At 41.7% G+C, this 20239-nt stretch overlaps 1 protein-coding gene across 3 annotated transcripts; it reads right to left on the bottom strand.

Annotated features, from left to right (window-relative positions):
• Positions 1-5329: 5329 nt before the first annotated feature.
• Positions 5330-18833, bottom strand: LOC129851212 (F-box only protein 28-like). 3 transcript variants are annotated; one of them, XM_055917620.1, is made up of 6 exons: positions 18606-18695; positions 17665-17711; positions 14717-14826; positions 8582-8720; positions 7999-8194; positions 5330-7829 (listed from the first exon to the last, which is right to left on the bottom strand). In XM_055917620.1, exons 3-6 carry the CDS (start codon positions 14812-14814, stop codon positions 7354-7356), a joined length of 909 nt encoding a protein of 302 aa, XP_055773595.1. In that variant the 5' UTR covers positions 14815-14826; positions 17665-17711; positions 18606-18695; the 3' UTR covers positions 5330-7353. The 3 variants fall into 3 exon arrangements, with proteins under 3 accessions (XP_055773595.1, XP_055773577.1, XP_055773586.1); XM_055917602.1 differs by lacking the exon at positions 17665-17711 and having other exon boundaries at positions 18606-18833; XM_055917611.1 differs by lacking the exons at positions 17665-17711; positions 18606-18695 and adding an exon at positions 17450-17652.
• Positions 18834-20239: the final 1406 nt, after the last annotated feature.

The following is a 20239-nucleotide window of genomic DNA, read 5'->3' as shown; positions in this document are numbered from 1 at the left end:
TTTTATTGCAGGACATAATTATTTGATCACCTACTACCAGTAAGAAGTACATGGCAGGACCTGGTCAATGACCTGAAGAGAGCTGGGACCACAGTCTCAAAGAAAACCATTAGTAACACACTACGCCGTCATGGATTAAAATCCTGCAGCGCACACAAGGTCCCCCTGCTCAAGCCAGCGCATGTCCAGGCCCGTCTGAAGTTTGACAATGACCATCTGGATGATCCAGAGGAGGAATGGGAGAAGGTCATGTGGTCTGATGAGACAAAAATAGAGCTTTTTGGTCTAAACTCCACTCGCCGTGTTTGGAGGAGGAAGGATGAGTACAACCCCAAGAACACCATCCCAACCGTGAAGCATGGAGGTGGAAACATCATTCTTTGGGGATGCTTTTCTGCAAAGGGGACAGGACGACTGCACCATATTGAGGGGAGGATGGATGGGGCCATGTATCGCGAGATCTTGGCCAACAACCTCCTTCCCTCAGTAAGAGCATTGAAGATGGGTCGTGGCTGGGTCTTCCAGCATGACAACGACCCGAAACACAACCAGGGCAACTAAGGAGTGGCTCCGTAAGAAGCATCTGAAGGTCCTGGAGTGGCCTAGCCAGTCTCCAGACCTGAACCCAATAGAAAATCTTTGGAGGGAGCTGAAAGTCCGTATTGCCCAGCGACAGCCCCGAAACCTGAAGGAGCTGGAGAAGGTCTGTATGGAGGAGTGGGCCAAAATCCCTGCTGCAGTGTGTGCAAACCTGGTCAAGAACTACAGGAAACGTATGATCTCTGTATTTTTTTTGCAAAAATTGCAAACAAAGGTTTCTGTACCAAATATTAAGTTCTGCTTTTCTGATGTATCAAATACTTATGTCATGCAATAAAATGCAAATTAATTACTTAAAAATCATACAATGTGATTTTCTGGATTTTTGTTTTAGATTCCGTCTCTCACAGTTGAAGTGTACCCATAGGCGGAAATCCCAGGGGGGACGGGGGGGACATGACCCCCCCATCTTGGGAAAAATATGATTTGTCCCCCCCAATATATCACTGTAAACATAACTATGTAATTTCAATAATATTAATAATACGCAATGAAAGCACTTGTGCCAATTATAGACACTTAATAGCGCATTTAAATTTCAAAAGATTGCGACCCCCCCCGCCCTTTGCCGCACAATGGTTTGATCCACTGCCAGTTCTTTAGCTGGCAAGGTAATAGAGAGTTCATATCTACTGTCCGAAAGGGACATGTACGTAACTGACGTGAGGTTAATCCAGTCAATCCATAGCAGGTCCATAGCAATGTTATTTATTTATTTTTATGTTGGCAGGGTTCACACACTAGGGGAATTTGCAGAGCTAGCGCGCAAACTAAAGCAAACATTAACTATCAAGCTAGCTAGTACCTATTCCATTTATGTGGCGTCGTCAAAGATGGAATCTTTGCTATCGTCAGTTTATTCCAAGATCAGCATGCAGCTGTAGTGCTTCGACGTCCCTGTGATAAGGTTAGCAATAAACTGAAGTCCAAACTGAACAGAACAGAACTACACTCTCTTCTACCATTGTCTTAAATATATATAATGGTCTCGTTGCAAAAGATAAATTGTCGCTAGTGAACTTTTTTTATTTTATTTTATTTCACCTTTATTTAACCAGGTAGCAAAGATTATAGCAAACACACAGAAACGGAATTGGTGCTCGCTAGCTTTACAAATTCAGCTATTGTTGGAAGCCAGCCAATATGAAACAAACTATTTAAATTACAAAAGGTTGCAGCATGTGTTGTGTAAATGTGTGTGTGTGCAGCTAGGCCAGCAGGCCAGCCAGGTAGAAAAATGGCAGAAAAAAGTAAGAAGACGGACATCAGAGTATTTGTCAGTACACCAAAACGCATAGTAAGAACTCTAGTATCCTAATATCTCAAAGACTAGTTGATAAAATGTTCATAAGAAAGAAGTGAAATGCTAATGGAAATGTTTCACAATGATGTCATTAGGCAGAGCAGGCAACAGATGGCACACAGACAGCAGAGTTGGGGACAGATATGCAGGGACAGATTGGCAGACAGGGAGTCTCAGGTAAGTTTGTTGAGTCTTTGTTTGGCAACATTATGAAAGGTTCTCAATTTTTTTGACTTGTAAAATAGGGACATAATTGGAAAATGCCATGGATACCCCCACTCTCAACTTAAACTGGTGACTAAACTAAGATTTGTTTACGGCAATGGTATTGCTGTTGTGATTAATTGTGTAGTTTTGGGTACCGGTAGTTAGGAGTACGGCAAACACCTTATTTATTTTCTAGGAGACAGACTGAGTCAGTTAGGGTGGTGAAAGGGAAAGAGCCAGGGAGAGAGACTTCAGAGGACAGTGTCACAGCCACGGCAGGACCAAGTGTCACCCTTGTTGCCAGCAGCACCAGTATAGGGGACAGTGGCACAGCATTGTCCAGTTACCACAGTGATGGCACAAAACCATATCAGCCACACCCACAATTTATAGAACCGCAAACTCTTGCCAACAGAGTGTTGACGTTTCAAGAGAGATGGTTTCGCGATTTCCCCTGGCTACATTATAATCCATCAATAAAAGGAGTGTTGTGTTTTCACTGTAGCCAAGGGTTTTCAAGCCAGCCATCTTTTGGCCAAAGAGCTGATGCTGCCTTCATTAGTGCAGGATTTAGGAACTGGAGAAAAGGCATTGAAAAATTCACAGCACATCAAAATTGCCAAACCCACCGCCACTTTGTAATTGTAACAGCACACCAGCTAAATCCAATCAGTGTCCAGTTATGTCCAGCGCGTGGGGTAAACAGCAGGATGACGCAAGGCATTGCTTGATGAAAATTGTTAGTTCGGTGCGGCATGTAGTAAGACAGGGACAAGCCTTTAGAGGCCACACGGATGACAGTGGGAATTTATACCAGATTTTGAAACTTAGGGCAGAAGAGGATGATCCCATTTTACTGAAGTGGTTAACAGAGCGTACCACAATGTACACAGGCCCAAAAGCACAGAATGAAATTCTGAACATCATGGCCAATAGTCATTCGAGGCATTGCAGCTGAGATTAGGTCTCTTCCGATTGTACAATTTTCATTAATTGTTGATGGTACTCAAGATGTCTCTGGTGCTGAACAGGAGAATGTCTGTCTGCGTTGTGTTGACCATGACCGTGTCCCTCACGAGGAGTTTATTGGGCTATACAGGGTGTCGGAGACAACAGGCGAGGGCATTGCGAAAGTGCCAACTGATGTGTTGTTGAGGAAACCCGCAAACATATGCTCGGTTCTTTTGTTCAGTAGTGTGTATAGCAGTGGTTCTCAACCTTTTTGGGGTACTGGAACCCCTGCATATTTTGAGGCAAGGCAGGCAAGGTTTTGAGCGGTCCTCAGGGACCTCTACCCCCTCTATATTATATGTAAACTTACTGGAAACCTTGTGGTACTGACTACATTCATTACACTTTTTTATTTCACGGACCCCTTGCAATTAGTCCATGGACCCCTGTTTGAGAACCCATGGTGTAATTGATAGTTGTTCTTTTGTTTAGTAGTTTTCAGTACACTTACAAATGATTTATTTCATGTTATTTTATTTAAAATGGCATACTTTGTGCGACATACTTGTCCATAGCTGCTGTTTGAAGAGTTGAGACACTGAAGGATATTTTGTTTGATTTATTTGGGTTTTTCATTGAAGTAGTTATTTTGCTTTTAGAACTGTACTTATTTTAAGCTTTTTGTTCTTGCAAAGATATTGTAGACTCAGGCCAGGTGCACATATTTAATGACTATATAAATGTATCAGAAAAAGTCAAATTAAAAGGTCAATTCAATACGGAGACCAACTTTGTGATGGTTCTCAATGGAGATTCTTTTAGATGTGATCACACCATGTTCATTGTATTTATGAAAACTACACCCATACAGTGTACAGTACCATTGTCACCTACTGACCTTTCTTGATATTGCTGGTTGTAAGTACGAATACCTGCATACATACTGGACTGGTAAGGAGCACTGCTATAATTATTAGTAGTAGAATTATAATGATTTAAACATTTGAACAAGTTGGGAAAACCCTTCAGTTAACTACTGTACCTATCAATTATCCAGTTGTAGGAATTATGGTTCCTCAATATACATTTAACAACGTATGCTATGTGTTACAGCACTACTTTTGGTGTCCCCCTCAGGAATTGCTCTTGAGAAAATTTAATGTAATTGTCCCCTCCAAGGTTGATCTCAGATTTTCGCCCCTGAGTGTACCTATGATAAAAATGACAGACCTCTACATGCTTTGTAAGTAGGAAAACCTGCAAAATCGGCAGTGTATCAAATACTTGTTCTCTCCACTGTAAGTGAACATAAAAACAAAAATATGCACTGCAGTGGCTAGCTGCTGTTCTTAATGATCATGTTCTTCTTCCGGATGTAATCCAGTCTGCCATCGAAGGACTCACTTTTGCAGTGTGGAAGCAACATTTCCTGTTTTATCCAAAAGGAAACTGAGGATACATGTGATACAAATATAATTAAGATACCGGTAAGCAAATACCTACAGGGTTACTAAACCAACATACAGCATCGTTTCTTATCGCAATGTAAATTCCTTCCAATTCTGTAACAGGAACTTGCTCTGGCATGTAAATTAATCTATGTCGCTGTTACACCAGGCTCTATAGTAGTTGCACAGCAGAGTTTAAAATTGCAAAGTGCAGAAGACAGTGTCATCTTGAAACAATCCACTTATCAGCTACAGTAAAAAGGTTAAACATTGGCATTCTAATACAGGCAAAGTATGTATTATGAAAGCTAATTTGTTAAACAATAAATACATAAATCAGCCAAGGCATTTCAAGTTTTGTGAAATTGTTCCTCAATCATACCCACAGCAGGACAGACGTCTCCTTTCATGCAGTCTTTTGTATTGATGAAACTGTTCTGAAGTTCGGATGAGTCACTGTTGGGAGGGAGGGTACAGTAATGACTTGAGTTCCACGTGTTGCAGTGTGCTTGTGTGTGGGGTTCTAACTCATTTTCAGAGCATGGCATATATGGTGCAGGACTACCCAGGTAAGAGTTTAGTACCTGTAGATAATATCTGATCAGACGTGGAATGGAAACAAGCCAGACCAATACATCAAGTAAAAGGCCTGATACGAGATCTCATACTACAGCTACCTTTTATGAAAAGGTTTTGGATAGGAGGAGCCATACTGGAAGAATAGGTCACATGTTCCACATATGGATCAGGCTTGGTCACTTGTCAAATTTTACAGTAAAAAAAAAAAAGTTATGCAAAACTATTCAAACACACACCGATATCTCAATATGTTAACATCTTTTAATGCGTCATTTGTACTTGTAACGGTAAAGTGCGCAACCCATACAGTTTGGCCGATTTACACTCTTATACATACATTATAATCCACAATCTACACTTTAAGTACATGAAGTTTACAGTACACTCATTTCTAAACTGCAGTCTCACATTAAGCCACTAGATAACATTGTTTCCTGCCCTGCCCAGTCCGTTTAGAATACACGCTTGAGTCCACTCAGTTGTGAACTGCGTTTCCCAGTATGCCACACAGAGATTTCATGCCACAAGTAGTTGAGGTCATTCTTACATTTCCAGCCGCATTATGGGCTCAAGCTGAAAAGAGAACTGTGTGCTGAGATCTTGAAATGGGAAGGGTGCTGTTGTCCAAGAGTGTTTATAGCAAATCAGGGAGAATCCTAAGACTTAAAAACCTTGTCACTTTTAGTAGAACGCCTTCCACAATGTATCTTCAGTAGGTCTTACATTGGTAGACAAGACTACTGTAGTTGCACAACAGTCATTTGGTAAATCTGAATATTTCTTGAACAGATGAACTTTGTGTTACATGGGACTAAACTGTGTACAAAGACAGCGTAACAATAAGATCAGTAGGTCTAGATGACAACTGACTAAATACCCTGGAGTGGAGACATTTTCTAATTGGCAAATTTACCTTTGACCTCAGAATTACCAGTCTGGTCAATCAATACAGAGGGTCATTTCTACCTCTTCGATAAAGCTTGATTAATCTTCCCCAAAAACAGCAGATACTTGACTGCATATAAATCCCATTTTACACAGATTAGTATTTGATCAATGACAAGCATTGGCAAAACTTATAGATAACAGTGGAGCAGAAATACTCTAGCCCTGAAGGAAGATTTCATGGTGTCCGAGAACTATTTTCAGAAATGATTGATCTCTGAAAACTATAAGTCTTTAGTAGGATCCTATAGCTGTCCTTCCATTGCTCAATGTAAAGACTCCCTTAAGTTCCCCAGGCACCATGGCTTTAGACGCGTCCTTGGCTACATGATAAATAGCCACATTAGCCTGCCTGTCTTCAACGCAACATGGGAGTGCCAGACTGCATCTTCATGTGGAACACAGAAATGCATTTAAAATCAATTGTGTCATTTCACTAATGCTAGCTGAACACTGTTCATTACAACAGGAACCCTCAAACTGTCCTTTTCATGAAGATGTGTTATCTTCCAGGACCTGGCTAAAATAAACAAATTTCTATTTTTTGGAAATAAGAGACTAACCTTTAATTTTATTACGCCACATTTGGGATATAATCCTCTCGATGCAGGAATCAAATACTTTAAATTTAGCCCTTCTCAGAAAATGAAGAATATTGCGCAAGGATATTTTTCAAGCAATCCCACCTGGCCAACAGACAGAACAATAAGAAAATGACATCTTAAAACTAAGTGTTATTCGCATCAATTAGAACAAAATTGTCTCAAAGCCAGAATTTAAACATCCTTTATCCTGAGTGGTCTCGTCTAGCCAATATTTCAAATGCATTTTTAACCAACCAAAGTCAACCTCTTCAGTAGTTAAGCGATGCATATTAGAAAGCTCTCATTACTTCTTGCCTCACTGCAAAGACTCTCTCCCAACTAGGAGCCAACAACCTAATGTGGATTGACTTTTGTTGATGGACAAGAAAGAGTGAACACCAAAATTGGTGTTTGACTTTTCAAACTAACCCTAACCTTGTCAACTAGTGTGCAAATTCTTAGTGGCTTTAAGAGTCAGTGGTTAAACTGTGGAGACTACTGGCACTCTAGCCCAAATATGCTGGCCAAATCAGCATAAACATGTCCATGGTGTAGTTTCTGTAGGAATTTGAAAAGGATATGACAAAGGGAATTCAACGCAAGGGGAAACAGAGCAACTCCGGACTCCTTTACCATGACCCCCCTCTCCTAAAGACATTCCAAACAATGAAAATTAAAATAAATGTCACAGGACATGGTGGGATGTGCAATCAGGCAAAACAAAAAACATTGTGTCCTATTTCTTGCTGCGCAGGCGTTTGGACTGGCGCGGGAGGTCTGAGCTCTTCCTGGTGCGTTTCAAGAGCGGGCTACCCACCGTCTCCACCGCTGCGGCCATGGCACTGGATGCCGTGGCGACGGCAGAAGAGCCCGTCGAGGAAGAAGCTGCTGTGGTGGAGGCGGCTACGGCCGGCCTGGAACCTCCCTCCACCGCACTGTCCATCAGTTCCCTGAGCTTGTGCTCCAGCTCAGCCAGCCGGGCGTTCTGCTCCCCGATAACCTGAGTCTGCTCCAGCAGCTTCTGCTCCTGGTCCTGCAGCTGCTTTTGCTGCTCCAGCTGCTTGACGCGCACCTCCTGATTCTCCCGCCGCAGCACCGTCATAGACGCCCCGTTCACCTTTACCTGCTGCTGCACCTTGGTCATCTCAGAGCGTGACGGTGTGTTCTTGGCCAGCAGGGACATGGTGGTCAGGGAGGTGGAGGGGCCAGCCACTGGGGTAGGCAGAGAGAATAGGGAGGGTGATGATCTTAGGTTCAATCTTAAATGGGTAGCGAAGTTGAACAATAAATATCGTCATGTTAAATTGTATTCATATTAAGTAACATGGCCATCTGTAGAATCTTTATTGGCCATAGAAAGATCAGTGTAGTTGTCCATTACCTGGCGCAGATCCGATGAGGCGCCCTGACAGGTCAGCCCCGGGAAGCCTCTTTTTCAGGATGGGGACGATCTTCTCATCAAAGTACTCCATGGCCATGGAAGAGATGTCCCGCAGCTCTTGCAGCACCTCATGAGCCCGCTGGGGCGCACGTGTAGAGTTCACATAGCGCAGCACACGGTAGATCTCATCAATCACCTCAGGGAAAGACACAGTCACATGCCGGGAACCTTAAGCTTAGAATAAATTGTACGCTTGGGCTTAGAATGTTAAGAATGTGATCCTGGTGTGTGTGTGTAATGTTGTTGAGGCCAAGACTATCCAAGTTAATGGAAGTAGCTAGCATGTTCATTTTGGGATGGAACTGGTCTGCCCCTTAAAAAATGATGCTTTGATCATTTAATCAAATAATGTTTCTAAACTATAGTTAATCTAAGAACAGGAGTGCCATCTTGTGGCCAAACGTGAGAAGCTCTAAAGTTAGTCAATGTAAAAGAACACCATAAAAAAAAGAAATTAGCATCTAATGTACAGATGTGGCAGGTCGTTAGTGGGTGGTAGGTTAAAGAAGATGAATCTAGGCACCTTGCCAGGGATGAAGCAGCAAAGACTGGAGTCCACATATTTCATGAAGGTCATGTTGAGTAGCGAGAGGCGCGTTTCTACAGCAGCCAGGATGTCAGCGTGACGGGCCAGTGAGTGGTTCCTCCGCTCCGACTCCCGCCTGCCACCAGACAAAGCACAAAATATATTTTATCCCCAATTTCATGGTTTCCAATTTCCAATTACAGTCTTGTCTCATCGCTGCAACTCCCGTACGGACTCATGAAAGGCGCAGGTCGAGAGACGTGCGCCCTCTGAAACACAAACCAATCAAGCCGCGCTGCTTCTTGACACAATGCCCACTTAACCTGGAAGCCAGCTGCACCAATGGGTTAGAGGAAATGCCATATACCTGGCAACCGTGTCAGCATGCCCAGAGCCTGGATTCGTACCCAGAAGCTCTAGTGGCACAGCTAGCACTGCGATGCAGTATGTTAGACCACTGCGCCACTCGGGAGGCCTAAGCACACCAAATATATACATTGGACAAGATGGCAGAACTTTATGATACAAGTAACATTATCACGATTGAATGCAAACTTGAGGGATCATCAAAAAGTGAAGTTGCTGAATGGTTTGGAATAAAAGTATAGCCATAGAAAAAAATTGCCTCGAGGCATGAGGTAAATCACTTTTGTAATGCACTGGTGGTGCTGCTGACACTGGGGTGAGTAGGCTATAATTTTAGGCTAGTCATGCACAAGTTTATGGTCAAATTATTCATTTAATCTAATTATCCACAATGCATCTTTCTTATTGTAACAAAGAAAACATGGACCTCCTTCCATGAACGATTCGCTCTAGAATTGCAACGTTCCAATACGTTTTAGTTTAAAGTGATTCATTTTGAGTAGGGGCACAAATTGATATATATATTTAAAAAAGTGTCAATAAAGATGATTTTCCATTTAATTTAATTAATATCTGCTGCTGAGGGGGATCTCAGAAGCTGGGCCTCTGAGCTGGATCTGTCAGAGGACTTTATGCCGAGTAGCCCTCTGCTAGTGTGCGCGCGTCTGTCAATGTTGTGTGTGTGGGCACTTGAGCCATTGGGCAGACTGAGCTCCACCCGACAATCAGATTAGGGGTGTGGGAAATTTGATTTGTCTTTTTTAAAAGTCAGAAATCACTCACATCCATTGATTAACTTAATTTGTTGAGCTAGCACCATGTCAATATTTATATTTAGAAAGCATGGAATTTAGCACATTAGGCAGGATTAGGAGTTCACCTACGGCGGCAGATTAACGAGGGCAACATTGTCAAAGCTTAACTGACCAAGACACACCAACATCAAAACCTCACATAATTATGCCCCAAAACAGTAACAATCTCTTGGCTTGCATTAGCAAATGGCTTAGAGATAATAAGCTATCTCTGCACTTAGGGAAAACTGAAGCAATTATTTTTGGATCTAGACCTAGATAATTGTGTAGGTCGTCTGAAATCAGAGTGGAGTTGGGGGGTGAGGTGCTGACTACTAAAACCTCTGTTCGCTACTTGGGATGTATCCTAGATGGAAGCTTGGGAGGTGTGAGCATGGCCAATAAGGTGCTAGGGAAGGTTAATGCCAGGACTAAGTTTTTGGCTAGATAGTCCAAGCTGCTTGATAAGGACTCCATGAAAGTGCTAGCTACTGCCCTCATTTAATGCCATTTTGACTATGCTAGTACTTCCTGGTTTGGGGGCTTATCTAAACTTATGAATGGGAAGCGCCAGATAGCCCAGAATAAGCTGATCATGGTAGTATTGAAGGTGAGTCCACGTACTCACATATGCAGGAGCTGCTTTCAGGAACTAAACTGGCTGCCTGATGAGGCTAGGGTGTTCAAGATTTGACTAGGTTTGGTTTACAGGAGTATTTATGGTCCTGCACCCAGATATCTAAATGATTACTTTCCTTGTGTTAGGGATGCACCCAATCACAGCACCAGATCAGGTGATGCTGATGTGTGCTTACACAGGTTCAGGAGTAATGCTGGGAAGGTACTTTCTTGTATACTGGAGCCTCAGAATGGAATGAGATGCCTCTGCCCATAAAAACAGCATCCTCTCTGGGCAGCTTCAAAAATAAAGTAAAAATATGTTTGATGTCTTCTATGCCCATATGAATAACCCCTATGATGTAACTGGAATGATGAGATAGTTGTTCTTCTGTTTTTGCTTTATTATTTCACTGCCATACTGTGTTCGATCTTGTCTCAAGAGGACCACAATGGAAATAAGTCTTTATTGTGTGTTATCCTCAATGATTTTATACATGTGCATGTATGGCTTTTTCAAGGTGTGTGCTTGTTTTTTAAAAATTGTCAAATTAAGAAACTAAACCTTAACCAGTGGAATATGGTATTTTTAGGCGAGTGCTGATGCCGAACCTGTGATATGCATTTCCCACTCTGTAAACACATTGCAAATAGTCTCAGGATAACTCCTGATAAAGTTAAGTAGCTGATATTCAGAGCTCAAATAGGCAAATTGATTAGTCACAGGAATCAGGACTAATAAAGTCAATGAAACTGCCTATTTTACAAACAGTAGGGCTGCCACATGGATGGGCATTTCTAAAATTCCATTGCAGCAGACACTGTAGGCCACACCCCAGTAAGCATGGACCGATGCCAACATTTTTTGGACGTATTGTTTTTGGTCCCATTGTATTTTTGTGCAGTTGGGACCAGCGTTAAACCAAATCATAGACGTCTGTTTGGTCCAGTCCAGCCTTGATTTGGCCCCAACTTTGATGTCCATGTTAAATGCAGATTTGGTGCGGTCTGATCAGCGTTGATTTGTAGGCACCTTTTTTTAAATTGAGTTTTTATTGATGTAGTGCTGTCCTTGAGCTATTGTCTATTAAATGTTCTGTATTATGTAATGTTGGTCGGCACAAGAAAAGCTCTCCATAATATTCCAAACCATTCGCTTTCGAGACTGGGGTAAAATCCAAAGCTGCATTATATTAAATTGGCCATCTTGATACCCTAGGCAAGGCAAATAAATTGATGCTCTCCTATAACCCACAAATCTAGAGTAGACCCAGTAATCAAACATGTTGAAAAGTTGTCTAAAATCCCTATGTCCCCAGACATTGAAGTTATATTCAACTTTCATTCAGAAACTAAGTCTCTTATAGACGTCTATTTTTGGACCAAATCAAGGCCGGTCCAGTCAAAATCATGGACGTCTGATTGGTTCAGATTTATTCCAGACCAAAAATCTACATCCGTAGACATTGAAATTTGGTATTTTATTAGGATCCCATTAGATGTTGCAAAAGCAGCAGCTACTCTTCCTGGTGTCCACAAAACATGACATAATACAGAGCATTAACAGCTCAAAAGACAGAACTACAAAAAATTTAGCCTACAAATCAAGGCCGATCCGACCGCACCAAATCTGAACCTAACATGGACATCAAAGTTGGGGCCAAATCAAGGCTGGTCCAGAACGGTCCAAACAGACGTCTAATTGGTTCAAGGCCGATCCGGACAAGCCTCTCGAAAGCGAATGGTTTAGACCGTTTGGAATTTTACAGAGCGAGCTTCTCTCGTGCCGACCAATGAATGCGAAACATTGGCCGTTACCAATTTATTTTTTGTGAACTCCGCCTTTATTGCTCCTGTATGAGCAAACAAAAACACTATAATAATTCTTCTTTCACTTGATCTATTCAGTTCCAGAGATCAACCAAGTGCTACTCACCATTTCATTTTTAAACCTCCATTCTAGCATATTTCCATCTACATGCTTTTATTTAGGTTTCTATGCAAACTACAGTCCCAGTCAAAAGTTGACACCTACTTATTCAAAGGTTTTTCTTTATTTTTTACTATTTTCTACATTGTAGAATAGCTAAGACATCAAAACTATGAAATAACAAATGGAATCATGTAGTAACCAAGTGTTAAAATATATTTTAGATTCTTCAAAGTAGCCACCCTTTGCACACTCTTGGCATTCTCTCAACCAGCTTCACCTGGAATGCTTTTCCAACAGTGTTGAAGGAGTTCCCACATAAGCTGAGCACTTGTTGGTGCTTTTCCTTTACTCTGCGCTCCAACTCATCCCAAACCATCTCAATTGAGTTGAGGTGGGGTGATTGTGGAGGCCAGGTCATCTGATGCAGCACTCCATCACTCCTTCTTGGTCAAATAACCCTTATACAGCCTGGAGGTGTGTTGAGTCATTGTTTGTTGAAAAACAAATGATAGTTCCACTAAGCGCAAACATGCGGAGATCATCTGTTCACCAACTCTGTCTCAAAGACACGACAAAAATCTCAAATTTTGACCAAAAGGACAGATTTCCACCGGTCTAATGTCCATTGCTCGTGTTTCTTGGCCCAAGCAAGTCGTCTTCTTATTGGTGTCCTTTAGTAGGAGTTTTTTGCAGCAATTCAACCATGAAGGCCTGATTCATGCAGTCTCCTCTGAACAGTTGATGTTGAGATGGGTCTGTTACTTGAACTCTGTGAAGCATTTATTTGGCCTGCAATTTCAGAGGCAGTCAAGCCAAATGAACTTACCCTCTGCAGCAGAGGTAACTCTGGGTCTTCCTTTCCTGTGGCGGTCCTCACGAGCCGGTTTGATCATAGAGCTTGATGGTTTAGGCAACTGCACTTGAAGAAACTTTGAAAGTTCTTGAAATGTTCCGGATTGACTGACCTGCATGTCTTAAAGTAATGATGGTCTGTCATTTCGCTTTGCTTATTTGAGCTGTTCTTGCCATAATATGGACTTGGTCTTTTACCAAATAGGGCTATTTTCTGTATACCACCCCTACCTTGTCACAACACAACTGATTGGCTCAAACGCATTGAGGAAAGAAATTCCACAAATTAACAAGGCACACCTGTTAATTGAAATGCATTCCAGGTGACTTCCTCATGAAGCTGGTTGTGAGAATGCCAAGAGTGTGCAAAGCTGTGATCAAGGCAAAAGGTGGCTACTTTGAAGAAACTAAAATTTAAATATATTTTGATTTGTTTAACACATGATTCCAAGTGTCATTTCATAGTTGTCTTCACTGTTATTCTACAATGTAGAAAACAGTAAAATTAATGAAAATCCCTCAAATGAGTAGGTGTCCAAACTTGACTGGCACTGTATGAGGGAATATTTTTAAGCCTGCAGCTAGTTACTTGAAAATGAAACAAAACATGATTCAACAATTGAATTCACTAAGAGAAAACACAAATGGACATTTAAAATAGCTGGCTAAGGGGCCTCCCGGGTGGCGCAGTGGTCTAAGGCACTGCATCGCTGTGCCTTAGACCACTTAAATCACTTAGCTGTACCAAATTCTGGATTCTGGGTTCGAGCCCAGGCTCTGTCGCAGCCGGCCGCGACCGGGAGGTCCATGGGGCGACACACAATTGGCCCAGGGTCGTCCGGGTTAGGGAGGGTTTGGCCGGCAGGGATATCCTTGTCTCATCGTGAACTAGCGACTCCTGTGGCGGGCCGGGCGCAGTGCACGCCGACCAGGTCACCAGGGATTTCCTCCGACAAACAAATTGGTGCGGCTTGCTTCCGGGTTGGATGTGCATTGTGTCAAGAAGCAGTGCGGTTTGGTTGGGTCTTACGGGTTGGATGTGCATTGTGTCAAGAAGCAGTGCGGCTTGGTTGGGTTGTGTTTCGGAGGATGCATGGCTCTCGACCTTCGCCTCTCCCGAGTCCGTAAGGGAGTTGCAGCGATGAGACAAGACTAACTACTACCAATTGGATACCACGAAATTGGGGAGAGTGTTGGGGAGAAATTGGGGAGGAAAAAAGGGTTAAAAAAAAATAATAAATAAATAGGTGGCTAGTCTAATATCGGCTAGCTTTTTTTAATTAGCAAAATGAGTAAAGCAAGCTCAGTTGAGCTTAGTTGATTTATAAAATATGGTGTTTATATGGAAAAACACACATTTTAAGATGTATACCAATCAATTGGTCGAAAGAACAAGACTGCCCTAGTTCCTACAGAGCTCAAGCACTTCTGATTTAATTTCCTGAATTGCAATAGACCAACTTTTACTCATTGATTTGCTACTGGACATAGACCAAGCAAAAACATGTATATTCAAATAGCATACACATCAAATACTATAGAATTCCCTCCAGTGGTGTTGAGACTGACCTTGGAAGCTGGGCTTTAACCTGCCTCTGGCACAGGCTGTGGTAACGCTCCACCTTGAGGAAGCCTTGGTTCAGCATGCGCTGATTGATCATGTCCATGCGCTTGCATACCTAGGAAAAGAACAGAGTCGGGAAGGTATGGTTGAGGAGCATGTCTTTTAACGTTCCTCCAACCTCTCCATTACCTTGCATGACACATACAGCCTGTGATACTCAAACTAAAGTGACAGTTTGCACTGCAGGGTGGTACGGCCACAAAGTTTCTAAACCCAGAAACAACATCGCAAGACTTCCGGGAATGCTTGCGAAACAGACCCAGGTGTGAGAAATCTGTCCGTGTTCGAGAGCATCAAAACCGTGATGAATCATGAGTAAATTGTGACTGACTTACAAATAACGAGTCGTTATTTATGACGCAAGGTGATTTGTAGATCAGTCAGCAGTCACCTGCACTGTCGGGTGCAATGTTGAACAAGCCCAATGAGTAGTTCATTCTAAATCGAAAAAGTCCATCTAGATTCCAGCCAATGTTATTACTCTAACCTGGTGAAAGTGACATACTGACACGTTAAAAACTGTCGAAAGAGTGCACAGCCTGCACAGGTGCAGTTCGGCGCAAGACAACCATTAGAAACATGTCATCAGGTCTACACATGAGCCTAGCTAGCCAATGTCGCCATGACATCGGCTACAAGTGTGATCGGGGATTTCTATTTGAGAAGCAGTTTCTGCCCATCATACTGTACTGTCTTCAGTATACTCATACTAAGAATCCATTCCCCTTGACCACGCCCTCAAATTGGGGAAAAGAAAAGAGCTAACTTCGTTATGGATTTTTTGTTATACAGAAATAACAAAACATGCCGAAAAGCTGCTGTTCAATGTACATGTAACAAGGTCAAAAATGCTGCAATACAACCATGTAGGGAAATCGAGCATGTGAGAAGAGCCATATGGCTTCAGGCTATTCAGCATGGGAGAGTGGGAAATGTGCGGACCCGGTGTCTAAGTAGGCTGCACGTAGGCGTAGCAATGCGTGCGGAAATAAATACAAACATCACAGGTAAGACTTAACTTGTTTAGTATAGTCCGTTTTTAACACCACTCTGAGTGTAGCTGAATAATCTATTTATTTGCATTGGCCTTTGCTAGCCCACCTGGTCTCAGACTACACGTAACATAGTAAATGTAAATCCGGGACACTCAAATGAGTTTAATGTTACATTTGATATGGTTGGAAATGTATCATATACACACATCAAATGTAACATTAAAACACACATACATGACAGGTAACTTAAGGCAAAAAAAACAATAAAAGTAGGGCGGATGGGTGAGCATATAACAAACATCTAGCAACCAAAAGGCTGCATGTTTGAATCTCACCACAGACAACTTTAGCATGTTAACTAACCCTGTCCCTAACCCAACTAGCGTTAGCCACCACAAATTCCAATTTAACACTTTGTACGAAATGGATGATTGACATCCATAAATGAATACATAGCATACACTAATTGGAGTGTCCCGTATTTACATTTACATCTATCTGAGTGCAGTTGGGCTAGCTTAATGTTGAGTAGCTAGCACTCACATGGCTGCTCGCAGTCATGAAAAGGGGCATAAGGGAAGCCCTTATGCAATGTTTTAAAGTACTCTTAAAACATGTACTTTTCTTTAATGTAGTTTTGTAATGACTGAACCAAGCAGACAAGAAAAATTGCATTTGAACCTAGGTAACCACAGGTTGTGTTCCCACAGATGTGCGGGGCAGTGACCTATCTAAAGGCTAGGAAAACGAGTGTGCTTGCATACTCTTTTAAGAAATCTGACATTAATTTTGACGGTTTTGCCAAGGAGATGATAGTCGTGCAATTTTACATCTAACAATGATAAAATGTGCACGAAAATGTTGTCATCTTTTGTTAAATGAAAGACCTTTGAAGAATCCCTACAGTAGACTGAACTTTGGCTGCCCTGAAAGTGGAACTGGCAGCTTTTTAACTACTTTGCAGATATGAAAGCGATATAAAACTCCCAGTTGATGCTACAAAACCAAATTTATAAACAGGTTCTATTTGACTCAACATTCCAAGACGTACACTAAGGCATTTTTGGTAGAATAGTTGGATGCAGTTCAATGCATGATTAATATAATTCCCCCAATTCATTTCTTGGTAGTCCCAAAAATATTGCTATTAGGTTGTAAATCACAGCTGGCCTGGTACATTGTTTGCTGCCTCCATTCAGGATGCACCGTTTCAGTTTCAATAACTCAATATCGCAGACAAATGTAACTAAGGCTGGGAATGTCACTACAATCAAACTAGCAAGGGTAATGATTACAAGTCAGTCATAACATGGCTAATAGGCTAGCTACCCATTTATGTAGCAAGCTTTAAACACATAGACTAACGTTAGCTAGCTGCTAGGAGAATGTCATTGAGTGACCCCCCCCTCATATCTAATTTTCGGTGGCTATACACAGCTAAAGACGCAGGGGTCATTTGGTTTGCTAGCAAGAACTTGAAACTTATATCCAGCTAGCCTCTCTTGTGTTGGCAAATTTACTCTGGCTGTCTATGTCAATTTTAGAGCATTCATCTGTGTGCCAGAGTGCAGAATAACTGATGAATTTACACAACACCTGCTGAATATGACCGGGGTCAGTAAGCTTCTTGCTCTGGCTAGCATTAGTTGTTGATCTTGTGCATAATTGAGGGAGAGAGCCTACCTTTTCATGGTTTGAGCAATAGGACTGCAAAATTACCAAACGTAAGAACTCGTGGTATTGACATCTGCAGAAATCCATTCAGGTGTATTTGTGGCTTTCGGTGAATTTGTTCTATTGACCTAAAGTCATGCTGTTACAACTGCCTGTAAACACAGACCAGTTCAAAGTGAATGATGGCAGGCCTGTGGCAATTTCTTGTTTGCATAAAGACCTACTGTAGCTCTGATTGGCTATGGTGCACCGGTCTGCGTAGACTCCAGTCCTGGAGGAGACAGATGTTTGTATTTACTGCAGTGTCTATTAAATTGTCCAAACACATGGCCGCTTTCACACTATTATTACGATAACATTTTCACAAATGCCTTAGTAGACAATTCGCAAACATTGTACAAATTACCATATCTAAGTGAACACGTGTCAGGTATGTGTCATTTCTGAGGGTGTATACGAACAGATTTGAATAAGATTTCATGTTGCTATAATGCTGTCAATTCCAATTTAACGCCGACTGGGACTCTACAATGGCCAGATCAAAAAGGGCTGAGGTAGAGCTGAAATAGCCTACTACTCCTCCCCAACACACACAAACAAACATCTAGATGTCAATTGGCCTATTGCACCACTGTAAATTAAAGGGAAGTCTTACTGTACTTGGTGGAAAGCAGAAATAAAACCCAACTTTGAATGTTTAGCAAGCCAATTTAGTGTGGACATTCAGAATTACACAGATTTTTTGCTAAATCTTGACAAACATACTAAGTAACTAGATAACGCATTTACTTAGGTAGAAAAGTAGAGATTTAAACAAAACAGCCATTTGTTTGTTTGAATTTGACATGTTTGTCATTAGTTCCAGCCAGGACAGGGCCCTAGCTGGCTAAAGCAACTGGAAATGGAATTGAAATAAAAGACGATGCAAATAAACTAAACTAGCTTAACTAGTTGTCTATATGTCGGTACCCTTAGCCATTATTAAAAGTGGGAAAGACATCCACATTTAACATATAAGCAGTGACTTATCGAAAGTTAAACACACTAGTACTACTACTAATACTACTACTACTAGCTTTCGTTAAATAGCTAACGTTGGCAGGAGCTAGATTAGCCAGACGCTGCATTGGTATTTGCTTCATGGTTTGTTTTTGTTTTCTCTCACCAAGCGTAGGAGACTGATTTCGTCGTAAGACAGGAAATTGAGAATCGTCTCAATCGCCACAATGGGAAGTCCTAAAAGCGGGTTGTTCTGGTGTGGTTGATCCGGTGGTGGTGTAGACAATCTCGGTAACGCCGAGTCGCAATCCAGGGCTCCAAAACCTCCCTCGACTCTTTCTACCACGGCAGCCATCTTCAATTGCTAGATAGGGGGAAATGACGTTTCATAGGGAACGTTCTCTGAACAACGCTCGAAAACGTCTCGCAAGACTGTACACAACTATTTTGCATTAACCCACTCGTCCCTACAAACAGCTGTGTCCAGCCCTGGGTTATAGTGTCACAATTATAATGTACCTACCCTTCGTTCAATCTGATTTACACTTTAGTCATCGCATTGGCTACAACTGATATTGTTCAAGAAGCAATAATCAAGCTGCGCTACCCAATCTTTTTTCTGTATCTGGGTTGTGAAAATCTGCAAAAGTAATGAAAGCCTGCTGACAACAAAACCTCATATGGACTAGCGCATGTCATATCTACACTGCAAAAAATACAGTTGTTTTATTATTGCTCCTTAATTATTTGTTATATTTCTATATTTTTTCTTCTTAAAACTGCATTGTTGGTTAAGGGCTTGTAAGTAAGCATTTCACTGTAAGGTCTACTACACCTGTTTAATTCTTCGCATATGACAAATAACATTTGATTTGATAAACGCAACATGTAAAGTGTTGGTCCCATGTTTCATTAGCTGAAATAAAACATCCCAGAAATGTTCCATATGCACAAAAAGCTTGTTTCTCTAAAATGTTGTGCACACATTTGTTTACATCCCTGTTAGTGAGCATTTCTCTTTTGCCAAGATAATCCATCCAGCTGACAGACAGGTGTGGTATATAAAGAATCTGATTAAACAGCTTGATCATTACACATAAAAAAGCCACTCAAATGTGCAGTTTTGACACACAACACAATGATACAGATGTTTTGAGGGAGTGCGCATTTGGCATGCTGACTGCAGGAATGTCCACCAGAGCTGTTGCTAGAAAATGTAATGTTAATTTCTCTACCATAAGCCTCCAACATCATTTTAGAGAATTTGGCAGTACCTCCAACCGGCCGCACAACCACATTGTGTGCGGTTTGCTGATGTCAACGTTGTGAACAGTGTCCCATTGTGGCGGTGGAGTTATACTATGGGCAAGCATAATCTACGGACAACGAGCACAATTGCATTTTATCGATGGCAATTTGAATGCACAAAAATACCGTGACCCATTGAGGCCCATTTTGTTTAAGGTACCTGTGACCCACAGATGCAAATCTGTATTCCCAGTCATGTGAAATCCATAGATAAGGCCTACTGAATTGATTTAAATTGACAGATTTCCTCATATGAACTGTAACTTAGTGAATCCCATGAAATTGTTGCACGTTGCGTTTATATTTTTTGTTCAGTATAGGTTCAAGATATTGTACCTTTAAATAACAAACTCACTGTGGAATAGCACTGGAGGGGGGAACGTATAGGCAGGTAGCCTAGGACTTAAGAGCGCAGGGCCAGTAACCGAAAGTTCGCTGGTTCAACTTCCCAAGCCGACTAGGTAAAAAAATACAAATCTGTCAATGTTCCCT

The sequence above is a fragment of the Salvelinus fontinalis genome, chromosome 1 (genome assembly GCF_029448725.1).
Source record: "Salvelinus fontinalis isolate EN_2023a chromosome 1, ASM2944872v1, whole genome shotgun sequence".
NCBI lineage: Eukaryota > Metazoa > Chordata > Actinopteri > Salmoniformes > Salmonidae > Salvelinus > Salvelinus fontinalis.
This window is presented reverse-complemented; position numbering and strand designations above follow the sequence as displayed.

Excerpts from the sequence above, each read along its gene's own strand:
- LOC129851212 (XM_055917602.1), bottom strand. The coding sequence starts at position 18,794 with ATGGCTGCCGTGGTAGAAAGAGTCGAGGGAGGTTTTGGAGCCCTGGAT. Across the intron at positions 8,195-8,581 it reads GCTGCTTCATCCCTGGCAAG|GTGATTGATGAGATCTACCG; the intron begins GTGCCTAGATTC and ends TCTTTCCCTGAG. Across the intron at positions 7,830-7,998 it reads CCTCATCGGATCTGCGCCAG|TGGCTGGCCCCTCCACCTCC; the intron begins GTAATGGACAAC and ends TGCCTACCCCAG.